Genomic DNA, 14,773 nt, shown 5'->3' on the forward strand with positions numbered 1-14,773 from the left:
AGCCCGCCTCATGTTATTGACACTCCAACTCAGATGTGATATGCACGATGGCTCTGTAAATAATACAAAACTTCACATTGCATGTAAACAATTTAACAACTTAACATTTAAAAGGCGTGTTAACCAAACCGACCGCATCCATCCTCGTTTGTTCTGATTTGGAGGCACATGTGAAGTGACGTTTTACATTTAATTTTGCACTGCATTGTGGGAGTTAAAATACAATTAATTTCCTCAAAGGATGCATCCAAACCATACTGCACAAAACCAGGAAGTTAGTATCCATCCTATAATGTTCAGTCTACTGAGGTGGACCCAAAAAATGCTCACTGAATGACCCAGAGGGATTAGTCTACTGAAACCACCTACTACTGGTCCATTCATTGGTGTGGGGAGGTAATCATCTCAGTGCAGGTGTGTGTGTGACTGATTGGTCTTGATTTGAACCAGGTGTGTTAAGGTTTTATATTCCTTCGAGTTGCGGCACTCTGTGCTGAGTTTGTCTCCAGTTTTCATCCATCCAAATAACTTTCTGGTGTAAATTGGCCTAACAAACACATAACTCCTTTGCACACTTTTTTCCAGTGACCATGCACCCACAGCTCCAGCCCACTGTTAAAAAAATAATTTATTGCAGCATGGAATTGTAATTTGAGATATCAATAGTTTTCCTATCGATAAAATACACGTTTGCATCGACATCTGTCCAAAAAGAGTATTTAACAAGACGGTAACATCTGACAAAATGACACCAGTTGTTGTTTATCACACAGCTAAGACAGTCCGACACACACACGCACACACACACAATCACTGTTTCTCTCGACAAATTGAAACTTTTACACAAAAAACATCCTTTTACACACTGAACATTAAACACTAGTTTAAGAGATTTTAGTTACGGAAATACTGGAGTTGCATCCAGGAGTTTTGAATTTCACTAAGCTTGTATTTGACTATCTTACATTTCCTAATGACAGCATTGATCCTGTCTCGGCATATTTAGTCTGTTAAAATGGTGACGATCGATAACAGTCCAAACCCATCGGCTCAGATGGAGATGGGACAGATGAGGATACGATCCTCCAGCATGACGCTGAGAACCAGGAACACAAAGTACAGTATGAACATGGTGAGTCCCAGCATCCGGCTCATCTTCCAGCGACAGGCGGCTATGGAGATGATGACGAAGAGCAGCATGAGGAAGAGCAACACGATGGCGCAGAACAGGCCGTTTGAGCTGACGGTAACCGGGTCGCCGTTGTGTAACAGAGTGTATATGAGCCACGGGACCGGCAGACTGAAACCAGAGAGGACAAAAAGGATTCTGTCAATACTTCTGACCAGTACATTTTGGTTTATAATCGATCATTGAATATCCTATATGCCGGATCCAAAAACACAAATAGATAAGCATATTGAAATAGGTAAAATAACTAGCTTGACCATGTCTAGCTACCACATTCAAAAATGGTGGCAGCATTAATACATAACACTATAATAGTGCGATAAATGTTAGTCAGATGTTTTTTCAGTACTTATACTATACAAGTTAATTTAAGTAATACCTGCAATCATACAATTCATTTCATATCAAAAATTGTATTTATGAATTACATAATCAGCTGCTAAAGTCAAGTTGGCGTTCCTCAGGGTTTAATTGTAGGTCCTCTAGCTTTTACATTTTTTTTTCTCTATTTGATTAGATAAATCTTACTTAATCCTACAATTGGGACATTTTCTGTGCACTATTAATCAGATATTTAAAACACATCCATCTTGGTATGCAGATGATAATAAAGGCAGAACTTTGTTGCAAAAACAAGCAAGTAAGATATCGTTATGAAACCCTTTCTTTTAGATATTTGTCCCAAGATTTTACACTCACTACCTTGATGCCTTAAATGTCTGCATATGATTTTAATGTTCAGGATCACAACAGTGATTTAGTAATGCTTTTCTTCATTTGAGATAAGTCAAGCTTACAGCTGGTTTACACACAGGAGGGATGTTGCTGTCACTCACCCTACAGTAATGTCAAAGATGTTACTGCCCACTGAGCTGGACACGGCCATGTCCCCCAGACCTTTACGGGCAACGATCACACTGGTGATCAGGTCGGGTATCGATGTCCCCGCTGCCAGGATGGTCAAGCCCATAATTTCCTCTGAGATGCCGACAGTCTCGCCCACCTGTAGAGAGAAGACAACGGGTTAAAAAACATATGATACTAAGAGCTGCATGTGTTCAATAGTCATCCAACCATACATATATTTATCATGGCTTTGAACTGCAACGTCTTGGTGATATTTCACTTTGCCAACTCAAACTAAAATCGTATTTGTGCCCCCTTTAGCAGAGCCCCTTCAGTAAATGAATGTTTTGGTGTCTTTATTGAATATCCTAAAATAAGTGAAAATCAGAATCGCCATAGCTTGGCTTGTCGTTACTTAAGGTTTGTACACATTACCTGGAGAGTTGTGAGTAAATATGAGTTGACTCTGTGAATGTGATTAAACCAAACTACCTACAAGTCGAAACCCATTTTCACATATTCACTGCTGAAAACATCTAGATGATTTCAGGAGGATTGCTCCGGATATTCTCCTGGAGTTTTTCAGGAGTGTGAAAGCGCTAATAGGATAGTAATTCATTATTTCAGAGGGCTATGACTAAAATATTTTTTACAATCGGTAAAAACACAAGCCTTTCTGACTGGGTGATTTCCTTTTAGAGCAACTTGTATATTAACTATCAACCAACCTGATGAGCCCACCAAACCATCAGGTAGGAGAAAACCCCGATCCACAGGATGGAGCCGATGAACGTCATGACAAAGTACCTCCTGGATGCCTGAAAATTACAAAAAGAGATCACACATTGTGTTCAGAGAAACTACCCAATGGAAATGGTAAAAAAGGGGGATCACAATTTCCCAGTTTGGGATCAATAAAGTAATTATATTTTATTCTATTGTTAAAGTTTAAACGGCTATAGATTTGGATCTGATGAAAGAACATTTCTCTTTTATCACACTTCCTTATTGGGTTTTTGAAGGTGTGATAAAATCTATTTACACTTTTTATTTCACCTCACAGAACACATATCTACCAGGAGAAATGTTACAGAAATAAAAAAAATAAAAAGTCTGTCCAGATTGCCTTTGTGCCACATTTCAAAATGTACTCAACCATGACTGTGGTCGTAATGTGAATCTGTTGGTTTATGTTTTAACCCAGATAAGCTGTGTTGGATGTGTTTAGCTAGATCTTCAAATCTAGCTTAAAATGTGTGTGGGTGTCTCGTCACACTCACCGGGTTTCTGACGTCGGGCAGCGTGAGCCACAGCGGGAACACGATGGGCAGCAGGAACAGATACGTCGCCTGTTTTCGTCTGTTATCAGGCCACTCTAAAGACAACGGCTCACTCTCCTCCTCTTCCTCCTCCTTCTCCTCTTCCTCCTTGTCTCCATCATCATCTTCACTCTCGCTGGAGTCACTGCTCTCCTCATCAGCGCTTTCGTCCTCAGCGCCGCCCTCTGACCCCCCCTGCAGGGTAGTCAAACAAGTCAGCATGTTTTTGAAGCAAATTTCAAAACCCCTGTGATGCTTGATATTTGTTTTATAAGCAAAACAGGGGAAACAGTTACAGTCACTAGTCACACCTTTGACGGGTTTACCTGCTCGTTCTTTCTCGTCTCTTCAGTCTTTTGAAGTTGGGATGTGGACGGCTCGACTGCAGCGCCCCCTGCTGCCCCGGACTGCTCAGTATTTGTCTTTGGATCATCATCTGGAGAAACAAAGGAAGAATCACATATACACTAGGGCTGGGAATTTCCCACAACCCCACGATACAATATGTATCATGATACAGAGGCAATGATACGATACACATCATGACATACATTGATTTTGGATGATGACCACGTCCTACACAGAATTCACTACAACAGCTGTTCTTTATTGTTGAGAATTACAGCAGAGGCATAAAGATCTTACATCTTAAAACACTTCAAATCAGGTCCTCAGAGATCCTAGAAATACATTCAAATATTTTAATCCCAGAGCTATAGCTAAGGTTTTATTGTGAACTGCACCATAGGTCAATTGTCCTTCAAAACTGTCATCACAGCTTTGCAGCCGTATTGATTCTGTATCATCCTCATCAATACATGTATTTGCAAGGAGCACAGGTCAATATATTGCCAAATCGATTTTTTGAGCACAGCCCTATTATGCACTTCTGATCATTTCAGGAGGACTGCCCATGAATGTCCTCCTGATCTGGCTGTTCACACATGCACCTCACAGCTGGAGACTCTCTGTAACAGGGGAAGGGGAAGGGGGGTCTCCTGAGGCAAGACATAACGTTAAAAGAATGATACTGGAGAATAGAAAACATAATGCATGGAGAAGGAAACTGTTTGTATTTGTACAACGATCGCAGGGAATAAAAGTCATCACTTCAAACTGCTTGCTTGAGGTAAATTTTAGGGGGTGTTCTGGGTGAAGTCTGAGTGAAAAAAGGAGCTTTTTGCATTCACACATGCAGCTCAACCCAAAAGACTTCAGGAGATTTTCAAGGGTTTCACACAAGTGTGAACAAAGCCACATATTTTCTATGGGAACGTCTCATGCTTAAGTTTAATGACACCTGCGTTCCGCTCAAAAACATTTTACAGTCATCTGGAGGTGTTTGGTTCAAACTCTAACACAGGAACAAGAATTCTAGCTAATCCACATAGTAGGTAAAAACTAATAATTTGAATGTTAAATTAAATTGACACATTATTCAGGTGTGTGGACCGATATGAAGGCACAGCAGGAATGATTTGAGTGTTTGGAGATTGAGATGCTCCACTATAATGGCTGGGAGGGGTACACACACACACACACACACACACACACACACACCCATCTGCATGTTAATCTTGGGGCTGATTGATTCAGGCTCTTTAAGGACTCTTCAGGCTGCCTGCAGACCCCCTTTACTGTGAACCTCAGAGTCTGAAGGAGCTCATCACTGCACACTGTGACGCACAAACACACTCTCTGAGAAGCTGCACTGATTGTGGAGGAAAATGTCTTTAACCCTCAAACACCATCTCTGATAGAAACAGTCCATTTATGAGCTCTGCATCTCCTGCACAGAAATATCCAAAAACAGAATTAATAGTCATGACAACAGGTGCCTCTTCATCTCAAACTTCTGACTTTAATTGAAAAGGAAAGAACCCTTTTCATATTGTTGAAAAAAGTCGGATTGAACCTTTAACAAGCTTCACTCACCTTCAGAGCGGCGGTGATGAGTCTTGCTCTGTAATTTGCCCGAGCGTGAGGCGTTCACGGGTTTAACTTTGTTCTTTGCTGCAATTAAGAGAATCGTCGCCCAAAACAACAAGAAGCTATTAAAATTGTTCTCGTATGACTTTGTCAACAAACGAGTCAGCATGCCTTCGACCTCAGACTCAAACACACACTGGCCAGTTTGAAAGACTGGGATCAAAAATACTGCAACCACCACAAGTTCTGTGAGGACTCAGGGTATTCTTCCAAACCTCTGCTTGAATGTTTAGACATATTACAGCAGATAGCAATGTATATATATATTTTTTTCCTGAGGAGAGTCAATCAATACATGTGCAAATTTTTGGGGCATTTTGTGCCTTTATTGTAGAGATAGGACAGTGGATAGAGTTGGATGTCAGGGAGAGAGAGAGAGAGAGAGAGAGAGAGAGAGAGAGAGAGAGAGAGAGAGTGAGTAGGGAATGACATGCGGGAAAGGAGCCACAGGTCGGATTCAAACCTGGGCCGCCCGCTTTGAGGACTACAGCCTCTGTTACAATGTTTTGTGCAGAGTCAATCTTGATTGTACATCTGATTGGCAGTGCAGGATCTCTCTTTATATCACTTTATATCGTCTCTTTGATTCACTTATGTTTTTTTTTTGTATTAAATAAATCATAATCAGTCAAATCAGCAACCGAATAAAAGTGTAATGGACTCTTACATGTGTATCAAATCAAAAGGAAATGTAGGATATGATTCATATGGATCCTTTACTTCATGCAGTGTTGCATTTGCAGCCTCATCTGGGAGCTTTAGGAACCACATGGAAGCTTTTATTTGAAGATTAGAAGATGTACCAACTGAATTTTTGTAAGAATTATGTGATTCATATTCAAAGTTTTACAGACAGCCAGTGTGCGAGGTCAGAGATCCATCACAACGACACGGAAACAAAGAGGATGCAAACAAGAAAACATGCAAACATCGAAGTGAGAAAAACTTCCCTCTTGATACAAAACAGGAAAACCATGAAGAATAAGTTAAGACGCAGTTATTGGACAGGAGCAGACCAGAATAAACACAACACCAACGTCAACAATGTCAACAACGTACCTTTCCTGTGCACTGACCCCTCCCCTCTGACATCACCATTAAAGGACGTCTCTGATTGGCAGAGATTCAAGAGTATTAATACCGAACATTTTTCGTCTCCTATGATTAAAACTTTTAAAATATGAAATATAAATATCTTAAACCATCTTTTTAAAGTTTTGTTCAATGTTGTCTTTTCGTTTGAGTTATGACAGATGAATAAAATGCAGATGAAGTTTGTAAACACGATGAACAACCACAACTTCACATACACGACACTAAACACCGGCACGGCTACACCTTTTCTTTGCTCTCACCTCGCTTGGATTTTTTCGGCCCGGGGGTTTTCTGGGCCCCTCTGAGGTCTGACTCTAGGACAGAAACCCACAGCAGATATTTAAACTCCTCCCTAGATTTGTTTAATAGCCTACTACACCCTGTGTCCAATCGAAACTGATAAAATCGTCTGTTTCTCCTGTTTGCAGTCTGTTCTCTATACACAGAATGACCGTGATTTAAAAACGCTTACATGAAATTCAAATAAGTCTCTCGAGTCCCTCACTAAAACAGCTTTATGGCTGGCTGTCCCGTCCATGTAAACACAGCTCTGACAACAACACAGCCAACGGGACTCGAGCTTCTCACTCATTGTAGACAGTCATGACTCAGAGAGACATTCACACCGGATATATTTGATTTCTGCTTTATTTATGAGTGAAATGTTGCACATTCTTCCTTTAACAACATCTGGAGTGACCTTAGCACTTTTCTCAACATCTGAATGAATGTTACTGAATAATAAACTGATTTACCTTTCATCAGAATCCAGCTTCACAAAAGCAGGGTCGTGTCAAAGGGGAGGCCAGGGGCAGCGTAGGCCCCCCTTAGAACAATACTGGCCACCCTTAATTTTCGCCCCAAAATCCTTAATGCCTTGTCAGCAAGGGGGGATTAAATTAAAATCTGATATTTGGGCTCTGTTGCTAAATGCTAGCAGCTTTCTTTCCATTCAATGTAGCACATTTCCTTTTGTGAGTACTTTAACTTGTGACTTTGGACGTACGTCTTCTTTTTCAGTCCCTTAAGAATTTATTTAAAGTAGACATGATAAGACAGAAAGTGTAAATAAATGCTATTCATAAATATGGGTCAATTTTCCACCTCTGCATGCGTCAGTGCTCCAGCTGGCCGCCCAGACAAAAAACTCCAGACAGACCTGTGTTACAGAGTCGGCCTCAGCTCTGCTGCATCACTTTCACAGAGATAAAGAGCTTGTTCCGTTAGCATGTCGGCTGTTATATAGCTTCTATTAGTCCGTATTTAAAGCTGATTAAGGCTCAGCGGTGGCCGAGTGCTGTGAGAGCGAGGAGCGACGGCACGGTGAGTTCAAGGACGGAATGAAGGTCTCTGAGGTTCATCATGTACTGTCACTCTGACTTACAGGAAGAGAAAAAGCTGCCACTTCACTGCATCCAGGAACAAGGTGATCATCAGAAAGTGAACTGAGCTTTTGTTCTTTATCATTTTAAAGTGAGGGGCGTGGCTTTTGAGGAAGCAAAGAGGGGAGGGGGTGGTTGTAGACGGAGCACTAGGAGCTAGTTTTAGAAAATTAACAACCCTGCCTTCAATGTTCAAGAAAGCTAAATCCGGTTGTTACCTTCTCCCAGGGGGTCCAGTGTGTGGATCATCAGCTGGAAGATGGTGCTCCTTAAAGACGTGTTGTGGAGCGACGCCGTGCTGCCGCCTCGCTGCAGGACGGGGCGAGCCTGCAGACAGCGGGTACAGAGTCAGAGATCAAAACGCAGCAGTAAACTCTCAGGTCACTTTCAGAGCACGTTGAGTTGAACAAGTGCAGCACTCCCTCCCTCCCCACTACGCTCTGCCAATGAAAGGAGTCTGATCCAACTTTCACAACAGGGTCCTAAGTCTCTAACTAGACTCTCGTACGCACTTCAAAACCCCATTCGATCTGCAGAGTCCCTTTGCACCTTTAAGAAAAAGCTAAAGACCCATCTCTTTATGAACACCTACAACATTAATGATATTATTGATGACGATGGTTTTGTTTGATAAAGGCGATTTTAGGATGGTTTTGATGCTGATTAGAGCAGCTGTCGATGTTGTGCTCTGCCTCTGGTCACTTCCTGTCAGCACACGTGTGTCCGATCAGACTTAAAGCTGTTTGTTTGAACTAACTCCTCTCCAGATCCTTGCTTGTGTTGTTCTTACTCACTGATGTACGTTGCTTTGGGTAAAAAAGCGTCTGATAAATGAATTGTAGAATTAAGTCTAAACACAAATATGTAAGAGCTCATGATCAGCTCATACTAAAAACCTTACAAAGTCACATTTTAATGCAAGCAGAGTTGTAAAGTGATTTGGAAAAGACAACCAAGTATTTACAATTGTGTGATTTAAATACTAATGCCCGCTTGTGTGGAAAATGAACAAAACATGAGTTCTTGTTACCCTGAGTCTTGTTTTGTCCTCTGGGGCTTCTGACAGCGGTTTGTGGCTTTGTGGGGTGGTGGGAGGGGGTTCAGGCTCCTGTTTTGGTGCAGCAGCAGCAACAGGAGGAGGAGCAGGAGGTGCTGACGGAGCTTCACTCTCCTGTAGAGTCAGTGATTCAACTCCATCAGTTAGTAATTCAAGGTAAAAGTTAAAGGCTGCGTTTGCAGTCACAGACTTCTTTGTGGATTTCAGACTTATAGTTTCAGAAATCAAACTTGTCTGGAGCTAATTTTTAATGAAGATCAAACCTGCTGACAGTTGCAGACTTGCCTGCTGTGCAGAGCTGAACAGTGTACCCGGGTAGTCCTATATACAGTAATCCTATCTCACTAACTCTACAGCATGTTCAGCGTGCATCATCAGCAAAAAAGCACATCATGAAGCTTAAGCCCTGAAGTGGATCTTTCTCTTTCACTACAGACTGACATCTTTGTTGTTCCTGACTATTTCTCCAACATGTTGCAAATTTGATTTAAAAAAAAAAAAAGCATATACAGTAGAAAACCTGGGCCTTTGGGATATACTGATATAGGAATACTACACATCATGCATAAAGAGAGGTAGGGGATACACGGGGGGGCTTTATTCAGGACCCCTCACAGCTTAATCCCCCAGTAAGAAGATCTGCTTTTTAGATCTGGTCTGTTGTGTGGAGGTCAACACTGCCACTTTTATTTGAATCACTGAAACAGTTCTTCTTTCACTAGCTCACAGAATCCACTTCATGATGCTCCTACTTGTCCATAAATCACTAAATGGATACGTCCTAGTTACCTGTCAGACCTCCTGACCCAGTAAGAACCTCCCAGACTTCTTAGGTTTGCTGGTTCTGGATTACTTGCTGTTCCCCGTGTAAAAGCGAAACATGGTGAAGCCACATTTAGCGTCGAGGCCTCTCAATTGTCTAACACATCGCCTGAGGAGCTAAGACTCGAGGACGTGCAAACTATCCAAATCCAAGCTTAAGATTTATCTGTTCAGTGTAGCTTTTTAATTTAAACTCCGCCCCTACTTGTGATGCCTCAAAAACAATGCAAACCCCCTTTTGATCATCCCTATGGCACCACAGAAGAAAACATCTGATGCACACTTTAACACATAAACACTATTTATATCCAAACCAGGGTTTAAAATGTTTTACCATTGCTCATCCTCCAGGTTTTGATGTGAATCACCTGTGCTGCTGATTGGTGCGCAGCTGCAGTGAAACTATCAACCAATCAGAGGAGAGTACCTGGGGACTCGCCGACGTGCCTTTAAGAGGCTTGACCAGTCACAGGTCAGGGTGCGGTGTCATTGTGTTCAGCTTGCATGTATGCCTCCTGTTGTCCCGGTCTGTGTGGCCTGGTGGTCAGTGAACGCCCCATGCATGGAGACCACAGTCCTCTGGGTCTGGGGACGATCTGTGGCTCTTTTCCCGCATGTCATTCCCTGCTCTCTCTCTCTCCTCGATTTCTAACTCTATCCACTGTTCTGTCTCTACAATAAAAGCTAAAAAAAAAAAGTAAAATAACTTAATAACAAATCAACACCATCTGGTCCTTCCACCATGAAGTGTTTGTGCGTTTACCCTCTGAACATATTATAAAAATAAGACAAAACCCGCTTAAAGAATGTGCAATATGACACAAATACATTGATAAAAATGTAACTGCATGGTGGATTCCTGGAAGAGGATATTTTAAATGTTCCGTCTTTCTGACCCATTAATGTGGCAGCATGCCTCATTAAGCTCAGAGCTGTGATTGAAGGGGAGAAAAGTGACCACAGACGTGCTTCAGGGTAATTGCAGAATGTTCGGTGGATACTTGAAACGCTGAAACACACAGCGCTGCATGTTAATTACGGACCTACACATTCCCTGCTCTCTGCCTGCTGCAGAGGGATGTTCAATCTGCAAGACGTCGTGCAGAAAAAACAAAACCTTTTAATGTAAATCTATTGTTCTCTTCTTTTATCATATCAGGGTTGTGACGTTTCAATCTCCTCACTGTGACACCTGGAGTCCTCTCTGTTCAGCATCATCAAAGGATTTTTACACAAACACAGGCTGTCATCTGTTCAGACCCACAAATCACTGTCTGCCCCCCCCCCCCCCCCCCCACCCTCCCTCTGAATCTGAGCAGGCAGCAGAGCAAACTGTGAGCAGATGAAAGGAAACAAAAGCAATCCTGTGTGCAGAGATGGACGTCTGTGTGATATCGAGTGCTGCAGAAACATCTGCTTTTGTGTTTTTCTTTCTCTTCTTCTTCTGCTGGTAACTGCACATCAAACGACACGACTGGTTTCATTCGGCCAACAAATCCCACGAGAATACTAAAACAACCTGTTTGAACATTAGAGGTGGGGATCACAGCGTAGCTCATCATACGATACGATGATTAATAAGCGATATGTGGCCAACGATATGTGGACCCCGCCCCCTCCTTCAGTTAGTCACTGGCGTCAGTGTGTTAGAAGTGCAGGAGGCGTTGTCCTGGCAGCAGACGGAGCTCCCCCAACCTACAGCGAGGTGAGCGAGGCCCCCACAAACCACCGCCGTCCTCAATCATGCACGGCCTGCTCCGACCTCAGCGGCAAGGAAGTGTGGACCACAGGAACACAAGGACTTTTCCCATCTCCCCCTATCCCATTTTTCATTTTGTAGCATAACAATGAGTCAGGTATTTTACCTGCTCTTTTGTAAAGCGTCTCGAGGTAACACTTGTTGTGAAATGGGGCAATACAAATAATGATTGATTGACTGATACAGTGATTCTACGATAATTTATATATTGCAAGACAATCACATAAAGATTTACTGGTGATATCTGAAGAATATAAAATGTCCATAATAAGGTTCGAGTCAAGGATCACGCTTCGTCCTTTCCCTTCTTATCACTCCTGTGTGACATTGTTACATGCCTCCCATCAGTTTTTGGCTCCATTATCACTATCTGGGCTCTCTATTGTGCATCAGTTAACACTTGTTGATTTCATTTTTGCTCTTCCAACAGCCCTCAACCTAAACGTAAAGTTTACTGTCATGAACGACTCAGGAACTGACAAATGTATCACTTTAGGCTCAACAAATGTTTTCTTTCTGTTGAATGCATTACTGTGCTTTTAGGTTTAATTGTTGTTGATACATTTCTGTCCATTGACTGAAACATTTGTCACTTAAAGGAGACTTTCAGATCTCGACAGCAGCTGCTGCATAACTCTCTGATCAGAGAATGAACATTTCAATTCAACTCATACCATGAAATTCAAACTGAAGACATTTCAGTGTAGCATCAGCGAAGGAGCCGAGTGGTGGCTGTAATCAGAATTTGCTTTCAGATGTTGGATGGAGATCTGGCTGCAGAATAACAGAGCTGCTAAAGTTTAGATGAATCCACTTTAAGGGACTCAGACTGATGGAAACACTCAGACAGGGTTGTTTTCTAAATCCTCCAAGTGATCAAGGATGATGTTTTGTTTTGCATCTTTTTAACATTTCTATGTCCGTCTCCCTCACTCACCTTCTCGGGCTCCTCGGCGCTCCACACTTTGACGATGCTCATGTGTTTGTTGATCTGCGTCTTCACCGCCTTCTCGATCTGACTGTTGAACTTCATGAAGCTGACGTAGCTGATGTAGCCGAGCACCAGCAGCATGCTCTCCCACCACAGGATCTTGCTGTCCAGGAAGAAGACGATGAGCATGATCAGGTCCAGGATGTAGAAGGTGACGTCTCTGAAGAGCGGCCACCACGTCAGGTGCAGCATCTCCCTCGAGAAGATGGCGCACATCCCGATCACAAACAGGATGTTGAAGACGGCCGAGCCCACGATGGTCCCGATGCCCACGTTGCTGCGCGAGATGAAGACTCCGATGAGGGAGGTGAAGAGCTCGGGAGCAGAGCCTCCAGCTGCCATGAAGGTCGCCCCGGCTACATCATCAGAAATCTCCAACGTGTTGGTGATGACCTCCAGAGCGGGGACGAAGAACTCATCGCAGACGATGGCCAGAGCTGCAAACATGTAGATCATACCTACGACATGAAGCACCACCCAGCCTCGCTGGCGCTGCTCCACTGAGAAGAGGTCCTCTGGAAAGTCTCCCTTCCTGTGGGGGGGCGTTAGTGGGGGAGGAGGGGGAGCTGTGGTTGGAGGTGGTGGAGGTTTGGGGGGCTCCACATAGATACACTGTTCAATATCCGTCCTGTTGACAACAAACACCAGGGGAGGTTTGGAGCTGTCAGGTGACATCACCACCTCCTCCTCCTCCTCCGCCGTCTCATTGGACGGCCTCACCTCACGGACGTTCACCTCCACTACATCATCATCACCATGTGTCTGGGCGGAGGCGAGCGGCTCCTGCAGCCAGGCCTTCAGAGTCAGAGTGTAGACGAGACAGAAGAGCACACCTGAGACGAAGAAGAGGAGGCGACCACGCCTGAATCTCCTCCTCAGAGGCGAGTGCGCGTTCATTGTCCTCGCGGTCTCCACACCCGACAGGAAGCTATGTCAGATGCATCGCTATCCGTTGATGGTTTCAGCAGAGATGAGTGGCGAGGGGACGCCGCTGACGAGGAAGGGGACACACACACATCCACACAGTGTGTTTCATCTTCTACAGAGGGCGGCTTCAACCAGTGGAAAGACTGAAAACAGAAAACACATCAGGAAGATGTTTGTAATGTCCTCTTAGCTCGCATAGTTGCAGAGGCAGACCTACTGAAGAGAAGTGTGTGTGTGTGTGTGTGTGTGTGTGTGTTGGGGATGCAGACAGCCACCTGTTACTATGGCTACATAATCACTCTGGCTTTGGCTTCTCACAAACCAGGAGTCCACTGAAAACACGTTAAACATGATCCAAAAGGGAAAGGAATCCGAACTTTCTTCCACAAATGAAGCCATTTAATTCAAAGATGTTTTCTACATACCGGTATACTATAGCATGCACGCGCGCACAGACACGAGACGTTAAAACTCGCGTGTGTATTAATCGACCATTAAGAGAACATTGATGAACACAACCCACAGTGCATTAAGATTCCCATGTTTCTAAAAACAGGACAAATAACTCACTTAAAAGCGGCGCGTTCAGGTGTAGCTACATTTGTTTTGATGGTTACGCAAGAACGAAGAAAATCTTAAATCTGTATTCATTCAAAATGTAAATGATGAACATGAAGACAATAAAATCCATAAAAACCCCCCGTGAACAGTGACATGTTGTGGAGTCTTACCTGCACCGTCGGCTGCTCGCCTCCTCGCCGCCGTCCCTCCAGCTGTGCGTAACGGACGCAGAGACGCTGACTCCGGGGTTTTGGGGAGCTACAAGGGCGCACCGCATGTCAGGGCTTGAACGCAGCTCAGCATAATGCTGCTAAGACGATTAGGAGCCGAACACCTCTCACCTTCCCTTTCACACATATCGCTGCTGTATTAATTCGCCAACATTCAAACAGGTGTGTGTGTGTGTGTGTGTGTGTGTGTGTGTGTGTGTGTGTTCGTCGCAGCTGCGTGTTTGAGGTGAGACCTCTGCGCGCGGTGCCTGATGGATGCAGAATAATTACATGTTCAGTGGAGCACAGGGGGAGTTTGATCCTTCTTTTGGGTGTGGTCGCGTTTAGATTGATTTTAGGAGTGGGGAGAACAGATTTGAGCCCCCTCACGGAGAGAAAAGTCTGAAAATAAATGTGGAAACAAGATTAGCGAGAAATGCAGGCTATGCCTCAGGCTGAGATGTGATCATTCACAGACATGTAATAAAACGTGAAAGGGAATCTGAGCGGAGATTGAATATGTCCAAAACGCACGTGTTTCCGACTTCCCCACAACATCAGGTGTCAAAACCGTCTGTTTCAGGTTGAACAGAGTTCAGAAAGTACATGTAGAAAAAGAGTAATGAT

The 14,773-nt window shown here is 43.5% G+C and overlaps 1 protein-coding gene across 5 annotated transcripts; it reads right to left on the reverse strand.

Annotated features, from left to right (window-relative positions):
- Positions 1 to 610: 610 nt before the first annotated feature.
- LOC109988616 (sodium/potassium/calcium exchanger 1) lies at positions 611 to 14,589 on the reverse strand. Of its 5 annotated transcripts, XM_065952642.1 has the most exons (12): positions 14,108 to 14,587; positions 12,396 to 13,519; positions 8,851 to 8,991; positions 8,039 to 8,147; positions 6,699 to 6,752; positions 6,403 to 6,453; positions 5,290 to 5,367; positions 3,681 to 3,790; positions 3,316 to 3,549; positions 2,764 to 2,853; positions 2,026 to 2,192; positions 611 to 1,300 (listed from the first exon to the last, which is right to left on the reverse strand). In XM_065952642.1, the coding sequence occupies exons 2-12, from the start codon at positions 13,344 to 13,346 to the stop codon at positions 1,051 to 1,053; spliced, it is 2,235 nt and encodes a 744-aa protein (XP_065808714.1). In that variant the 5' UTR covers positions 13,347 to 13,519; positions 14,108 to 14,587; the 3' UTR covers positions 611 to 1,050. The 5 variants fall into 5 exon arrangements, with proteins under 5 accessions (XP_065808714.1, XP_065808716.1, XP_065808715.1 ...); XM_065952644.1 differs by lacking the exon at positions 8,851 to 8,991 and having other exon boundaries at positions 14,108 to 14,589; XM_065952643.1 differs by lacking the exon at positions 6,403 to 6,453 and having other exon boundaries at positions 14,108 to 14,588.
- Positions 14,590 to 14,773: the final 184 nt, after the last annotated feature.

Source organism: Labrus bergylta, chromosome 3 (genome assembly GCF_963930695.1).
Source record: "Labrus bergylta chromosome 3, fLabBer1.1, whole genome shotgun sequence".
Classification (NCBI taxonomy): Eukaryota; Metazoa; Chordata; class Actinopteri; order Labriformes; family Labridae; genus Labrus; species Labrus bergylta.